This window comes from Physeter macrocephalus, chromosome 18, assembly GCF_002837175.3.
Source record: "Physeter macrocephalus isolate SW-GA chromosome 18, ASM283717v5, whole genome shotgun sequence".
Taxonomy (NCBI): Eukaryota; Metazoa; Chordata; class Mammalia; order Artiodactyla; family Physeteridae; genus Physeter; species Physeter macrocephalus.
Window position 1 is genome coordinate 4,333,649 of NC_041231.1, and position 7,582 is coordinate 4,341,230.

At 55.2% G+C, this 7,582-nt stretch overlaps 1 protein-coding gene across 2 annotated transcripts in view; it reads right to left on the minus strand.

The window, feature by feature from the left end:
- Positions 1-412, minus strand: part of TALDO1 (transaldolase 1) — an 8,913-nt gene extending 8,501 nt beyond the window's left edge. Inside the window, exon 1 of one of the 2 annotated variants that reach the window (XM_024131773.2) lies at positions 263-411. In XM_024131773.2, coding sequence (XP_023987541.1) covers positions 263-359 — 97 coding nt within the window. In that variant the 5' untranslated portion in view covers positions 360-411. Of the gene's footprint in view, positions 1-262 lie in introns of both variants that reach the window. The other variant, XM_055079560.1, reaches the window with a different exon arrangement.
- Positions 413-7,582: the final 7,170 nt, after the last annotated feature.

The window sequence follows — 7,582 nt, forward strand, 5'->3', positions numbered from 1 at the left end:
GGGAATAGGGGGGGCGAAGGAGGGAGCCGAGGTGAAGAGAGCGGGAGGCGAGGGAGAAGGGAGCGGAGGGACCGGGTAAGAGGCTCCGAGAACCGGGGCCGACTTCGCGGCCGGGGAGGCCTGGTGGCCCGGCCCGCCCCCGCCCCTCACTTGCACGCTCGCGCCCCCGGCACCTCTCCCCGCCTCCCCTCACCCCGGGGCCGGCCGCCGCTCGGCGCGCACGAAGCCCCTCTCTCGGAGCTCGGGGCCAGCGCAGCCTCACCGTGGAAGTCGCCCGTGTCGGCCACCACGGTGGTGAACTGCTTGAGCTGGTCCAGCGCGCTCTCCATCCTCTGCCGCTTTACCGGGGACCCGGACATGGCAAGCGGCGGCGGGCGCGGGCAGCCCACAATGCCCCGCGGGCCCTGCCCGCGGGTGCGGCCAATCCGAGCGCGGCGCCGGAAGGCGGGCCTGCGCGCCTGCGCCCGGGAGAGGCCCCGCCCCCGAGACGGTGCCCCGCCCCTCTGAGCTGTACCTGACCTGGGCGGCTGAGGTCTCCCGGGAGATGCGCCTCTAGGGCGGTGCCCCCGGAGCGATACGCCCCCCGGGGCGATGTGTTCCCCAGGGCGGCGCTCCCGGAGCGACGAGTGCCTCCAGGAGAAGCGTCCCGGAGACGGTGCCCCGCCCCCGGGGCGGTGCCCTCAGAGCGTTGGTTTCCCCCGGAGGGATGCGGCCACCCACAGCTGTGACCCCGGAGTGATGCCCCCTTCCAGTGATTCACCCCTCCAGTGATGCGCCCCTTGGGGCAGTGATACCCAGAGTGATGCGCCCCCTCCGGAGCCGTGCCCCCCCTGGAGCGAAGCACCCCCAGGGGTGCTCCTCGCCCCCGCCTCCCGCGAGGAGTTAAGGCTGAGGGTTAAGCGGAGTCACAGGGAGACCTAGACGCCCCAGACCCTGCATCTCGGCCGGGGCCTTCGGGGACCATGAAAAGGGCCGCTGGGGGTGTGGGCCTGGGTCTGGGTTGTCCCCCCTGTTTCCCAGCCCTCCTGAGGCCTGGGGTGCGCAGGGTGCACGTCCTCCTCTCAGGCCTGGCTGCTCCTCCAAGCCCTCCTAGGTCAAACTGGGCCTGGTGCCTGGGGAGGGGCTGGGAGAGGTGAGGTGGCCTGAAATCAGGGCCTGTGGTTTCGTTTTCTCCTGCAGATCCAGAGCCCCAGGATGGGCCTTTGATTCTGGGAACCCAGATCTGGGAATCTGCCCCAGAGAAGTAGTACTAAGTTCAGAAGTGTGAAATAAAATTCACATTTTATGGCAAGACAAGAAAAATTTAAACATGAAAAATTTTCTCTGCCCTTTGGCCCCCTCTCTCCCCCCACTGTGCATTGTCTATCTGCATTATGCATGGACCATCCTCCCCCATAGGCAGAAATACCTGCTCAGGGACTTCCCTGGTGGCGCAGTGGTTAAGAATCCGCCTGCCAATGCAGGGGGCACGGGTTCGAGCCCTGGTCTGGGAAGATCCCACATGCCGTGGAGCAACTAAGCCCGTGCGCCACAACTACTGAGCCTACGCTCTAGAGCCTGCGAGACACAACTACTGAAGCTTGCGTGCCTAGAGTCCGTGCTCCACAACAAGAGAAGCCACCACAATGAGAAGCCCGCAACGAAGAGTAGCCGCTGCTCGAGGCAACTAGAGAAAGCCCGTGTGCAGCAACGAAGACTCAACACAGCCGTAAATAAATAGATAGATAGATAGATAGATAGATAAATAAATAAATAAAATCCACCCCGGGCTCGATCCCTGGTCCGGGAAGACCGACATGCCGCGGAGCAACTAAGCCCATGAGCCACAACTACTGAGCCTGCACTCTAGAGCCCACAAGCCACAACTACTGAGCCTGTGAGCCATGACTACTGAAGCCCGCGTGCCTAGAGCCCGTGCTCCACAACAAGAGAAGCCACTGCAATGAGAAGCCCACGCACCGCAAAACGAAGAGTAGCCCCCGCTCACCATAACTAGAGAAAGCCCGTGTGTAGCAAGGAAGACCCAATGCAGCCAAAAATTAAATTAATTAATTAATTTTTTTAAAAAAGAAAGAAATCCCTGCTCAACCATAAAGAGCAACATTCTCCTAGCATCAGCAAGACAACTCCTTAAAAGATAACATTTCTTCTTGACCTTGTAAGGGGCCACAATGACACTTAGGTCTGGATTGTGTAAACTGTTGATAATACATCATTTAATATACAGTCCTCTGTCTCAAAAAACTTGTAAAACTGTGCCTGGACTTCTAATGGGTGGAACAGTTCTTGGAGCTTTCTGAGGGACTATTCCTGAGGTTTTAATCCTCAATTTGGCTCAAATAAAATTTTCCATTTCTTTCTTAGATCAACTGATTAATTTTTCATCAACAGAAGGTGTCCCAAGAGAATTAAGTACGAAATCAGTCGTAGGAAATGTAACTGCTGGTCGTTATGAGATTGCTTGTCTTTCTCTCTTTGAATTGAGTTCTTTGTATATTCTCGATTAAGTCTTTTGTCAGATGTGTATGTATTGCAGATATCTCCTCCAAGTCTGTGGCTTACCTTTTCATTTTCTTAACAGTGTCTTTGATGAGTTTTAATGTTGCTGAAGTTTAATATATCAATTTTTAATTTTATGGTTAGTGCTTTTTTAAAAAATTTATTTATTTTTGGCTGCGTTGGGTCTTCGTTGCTGCACGCGGACTTTCTCTAGTTGCGGGGAGAGGGGGCTACTCTTCGTTGCGGTGTGCGGGCTTCTCATTGCGGTGTGCGGGCTTCTCATTGCGGTGGCTTCTCTTGTCATGGAGCACGGGCTCTAGGCGCGCGGGCTTCAGTAGTTGTGGCACACGGGCTCAGTAGTTGTGGCTCGCGGGCTCTAGGGCGCAGGCTCAGTAGTTGTGGCGCACGGGCTTAGTTGCTCTGCGTCATGTGGGATCCTCCCGGACCAGGGCTCGAACCCATGTCCTCCGCGTTGGCAGGCGGATTCTTAACCACTGCGCCACCAGGGAAGTCCCGGTTAGTGCTTTTTTTGGTATTTTCTCTTAAAAAAGAAAGTCTGTGTGTACTCCAAAGTGACAAAAATATGTTCCTATGGGTTCTTTTTTTAAAATAAATTTATGTATGTATGTATGTATGTATTTATTTATTTATTTTTGGCTGTGTTGGGTCTTCGTTGCTGCGTGTGGGCTTTCCCTAGTTGCGGCGAGCAGGGGATACTTTTCGTTGCAGTGCACGGGCTTCTCATTGCAGTGGCTTCTCTTGTTGTGGAGCATGGGCTCTAGGAGCACAGGCTTCAGTAGCTGTGGTGCGCGGGCTTAGCTGCTCTGCGGCATGTGGGATCTTCCTGGACCAGGGCTCAAATCCGTGTCCCCTGCATTGGCAGGTGGATTCTTAACCACTGCACCACCAGGGAAGTCCCCCTATGGTTTCTTCTAGAGATGTTTCAGTTTTGGCTTTGATGTTAGGGTCTTTGATGAATCTCAAATTGGTTTTGTCTGTGTTATGAGGTAGATGTCAAGAGTCATTTTTCTCCACTTGTCTTATCACTCGTTGAAAGGACCTTCCTTTCTCCACTAAAATGCAAAAATGGGAAATACAATTCACAGAAGAAGAGATATTCTATTCATCAGAGAAATGCAAATCAAAGCCACAATGAGATGTCTCCATTCTCTCACTCAAATAGTGAAAATTGAAAAAACTGACAATACCAAGTGCTGGTGAGGACGTGGCACAACTGGAATGAACACACTGCTGTTGGGGATGCAAAATGGCACCAAAAGAACTGTTTGGAAAACGATTGGGTGTTTTCTCATAAAGTTAAGCATGCACTGGGAATTCCCTGGCAGTCCAGTGGTTAGGACTCCACGCTTCCACTGAAGGGGGCACGGGTTTGATCCCTGGTCCTGGTCAGGGAACTAGGATCCCGCAAGCCTAGCGGTGTGGTCAGAAAAAAAGAAGAGTTAAGCATGTGAACCAGTCCTCTCACTCCTCAGAGAAAAACATTTGCACAAAGATTTGCACACAGATAATCACAGCAGCTTCACTGATTAAAGCCCCAAACTGGAAACAACCCAAATGTCCATCAGCAGAAGCTCCATGCCGGGGAGCTACCTGACCATGAAAAGTAATGGGCTAGTGACCCCTGCAGCAACTCAGAAAAATCCCACAAGTGTTCTGGTGAGTGAAAGGAGCCAGACACTAAAGATTCCATTTCTGTAAAGTTCAAGAACGGCTGACTGCTCATGGTGATACCAGTCCCCACAGTGGCTGACTCAGGGGAGGCCAGAACAGAAGGAGAAAAAGCGTTACCCAGCCGAGCTTGGGTCTTGCTCGCCTGCTGAGCAGCAAAGCCAATCACCTGACACAGGGTTGTGGTGAAGGAAAGTACAGCGCTGATTGCAGGGCTAAGCAGCTAAGCAGCTAAGCAGGAGAACGGGCAGCTCCTGCTCAAAGACGCCAACTCTCCGGAGGCAGGATCAGCGCGTGGACTTTCTTCTGATTGGTTGGTGATGAGGTAACAGGGTGACATTTCAGAAATCTCAGTCTTCAGCCTTCTGGTTCCAGCCAGTCTGGGGTCTACAGGCTTGTGGTCTGCAGGTAAGTCAACATCCACCCAGGCTGCGGGTGTCTTAGTTCCTGAAGAACAGCCCAAAGAATTCCATCAGATTGTTGTGAAAATCCCTTGAGGAGGAGCTAAGGTTCAGTTTTATCCTGAACTGACTGTTGTCTTTACTTTTCTTGTTTAGCTGCTTCTCCCTCACTTCCCTAATTAGTAACTGCCTGTCCCTGCTCTTTGAACTCAGGAAGGGCTTGGCAGGCTAGAGCCTTTTTCTACAAACAAGAAATGAGGGACACAGAGGGGCTTTTGTACCCGGGAGGGCCCCGCAGGGTCCTGCTTGGTTTCAGAAGGGGGACCAGGGAGTTTTCTGGGGTGGTGGGAGTGTTCTACAGCTGAGGTTTCAGAGTGAGGCAGGACCACCAGCATCACCTCCCCCTGGGAACTTTCTGAAAAGTCTGTTTTCCGGCCGCCCACAAGGCCTTTCTGATTCTGGTGCAGGCCAGGGTCTGAGAACCTCAGGGTAGTGGTCACTCAGTGTAGACAAGGAACAAAACACAACAAAATACAGACCCTCGGAAACAACACCTGCCTGGCATCTACTGGTTCCCCAGTACACGACATCCTGGGGTAGAAGGTTGCAAAGATGTGGGGCAGAGTCTGCTGAGCAGTTGCCTGGCGGGGGCGTCTCTCCAGGGGTCCCTCTCTCTGCCTTTTTGCCACATGGGCCCCACCCAGGGGAGGGGGGAAAGGGGAGACTCCAGGAGAAGGAGTGGGCTTGTTTGCCTGCAGGAGGCTCCACCCTGGCTGTGTTCCAGTGGGCACTCACCCCCTTGGCCTCAGCCAGGTCCTCAGCGCGATTCAGATCTCTGTGGGCTGAATCTCAGTTGATGGCGGCCCATTTCCCAGAGGTGCAGATGAGTAGCTGGGCCAGGCAGGGGGAGGGGGCCTGGCCAGGCAGGGGCTCCCGGGGCCATGGTCACTTCCAGGCGCTGCGGGGCCGGGCCAGGAGGGAGGTGTCGACAAACGTGGCCCCTGACACCGTGATGACTCAGGGAACACCAGAAGTTCCTTCCAACCTTGTGATGAAATACAATTTATATTTTATGACAGGACAAGAAAAATTTAAAGAGAAAACTATTCTCCACCCGCTTGGGCCTCCTCCCTCCCCTTTGAGGCGCGTTGTGCATCTGCATTAACCTGACCTCCTTAGGGGACCACATTCCTTCTTAATCTTGTAAAGGGTCACCGATGACACATTAGCTTCGTACGCTTTATCCGTGCAGATCTGGGTTGTGTAAACTGTCAACACATCATGTAACCCTTTGTTTCAAAAACTTGAGCCAAAGTTTCAAGTTTCAAGTTTCAAGAGGTCTAACTGTGCTTTGACCTCTGATGGGCAGAATAGTCCTCAGAGCTTTCTGAAAGGCTGTGTCCTGGGTTATAATCCTCAGATTGGCTCAAAAAATTTCTTTTTCTATGTCATTCTTAGATTGACTATTTTTTAAAAATATATTTATTTATTTATTTGGTTGCACTGGGTCTTAGTTGCAGCAGGCAAACTCTCATTTGCAGCATGCATGTGGGATCTAGTTCCCTGACCAGGCATTGAACCCCAGCCCCCTGCAGTGGGAGCGTGGAGTCTTATCCACTGCACCACCAGGGAAGTCCAGATTGACTACGGGTTAGTGTTTTCATTGACACTTACGTGGGGGGCCGTGACGCCCAGGGAACTGCGGCCTGGCGGGTGTTTACCACGCACTGAATCAGAGAAGGTGGGATGCACCTGTCTGCAAGCCTGAAACACCATCCACAGCTTCCCTCGTCCTCCCATGATTACCGGCTTTGCCATTAAAACCCCCAAATCACCACCAGCCCTGCCAGTCACCGGGACGCGTCCCAGGGACACTGGGAGCCTCGCTTCCCACGTGTGCTGGGCTCGGGCTGCTCTGCGGGCCCGAACTCTCGCTGGAAGGCCGGCAGTGCCAGGCCTGGACCGAGAGGGTACCCAGCAGGAGGCCAGGAGCAAGGGGGTGGCTGTGAAGATGGTGAGGAGTGATGGCTGACGTCCCCCTCCACCGACTCCATGACCTTAGGGTGCTGGTGTGGCTCAGGAAGGGGGCCTCCGGAGCCCTGGAGAACCCACAGGTGCTGTATCGCTACATGGCCGCTCTAACGCAAACCCAGAGGGTGGCTGCGTGGGGCCAGTGGCAGGTGTAAGTTTGGGGAGACGAGGTACAGCTAAAGCCTCAGGGTCACAGAAGGAGCGAGGTGTGGGGCGAGAGCGGGGGCTGGGGACAGGGCCGCGGGGGGCCGGCTGGCTGGCTCTGACTGCTCCAGAGGGGCCCGGTGCCTGGCTCAGCCCCTTCCCAGGCGGTGGAAGGTAGGGATAACCCCAAGGTGCTCTTGCATGGGCTGCAGGAAACCTCCCAGGAGCCTTGGTGCCCCCCGGGGGTCCCCACCCAGGTGCCCACCCCACTGATCCCTGATCCCTGGGGACAGGCCAAGGGTCAGGCTGGGTCAGTGGGCAGGAGCCTGCCCTGGGGCGGTCCAGCCTCACTGCGGCCGTACGGGCCAGCGTGTACAGGGAGGGCTCCAGGACTCCTGTTCCAGCAGCACCAGGACTGTCCTGTGGCCCAGCCAGGGCCATGGCACCATCCACTGGGAACCTGGTCGGATGCCTGGAGGCAAAGAGAGGGTGGCAGCGGCTGCCTGGACGCCAACTGGGAGCACATGGGGCAGAGGCCGTGGGCCTGTGAGTGGTGGGGCATCAGGGAAGGCCCCCCTGAGAAGCTGGCCTTTGAGCAGATGCCAGGGCCTGGGGGAGAGCCAGGCAGGGCGCTGAGGACGGGACACAGCCAGTGCAATGGCTCTAGGCCAGAGTCGCCACCTGTCGTAAGAACTGCACGAGGTTGAGGTCTGGAGCAGTGGGGGGATCCCAGGCCTCCCTGAAGACTTGCGTCAGGACCCTGGAGGGCTGGGAGCAGAGGACGGCTAGGACTCGGGTTTGTTTGTTTGTTTATTCGG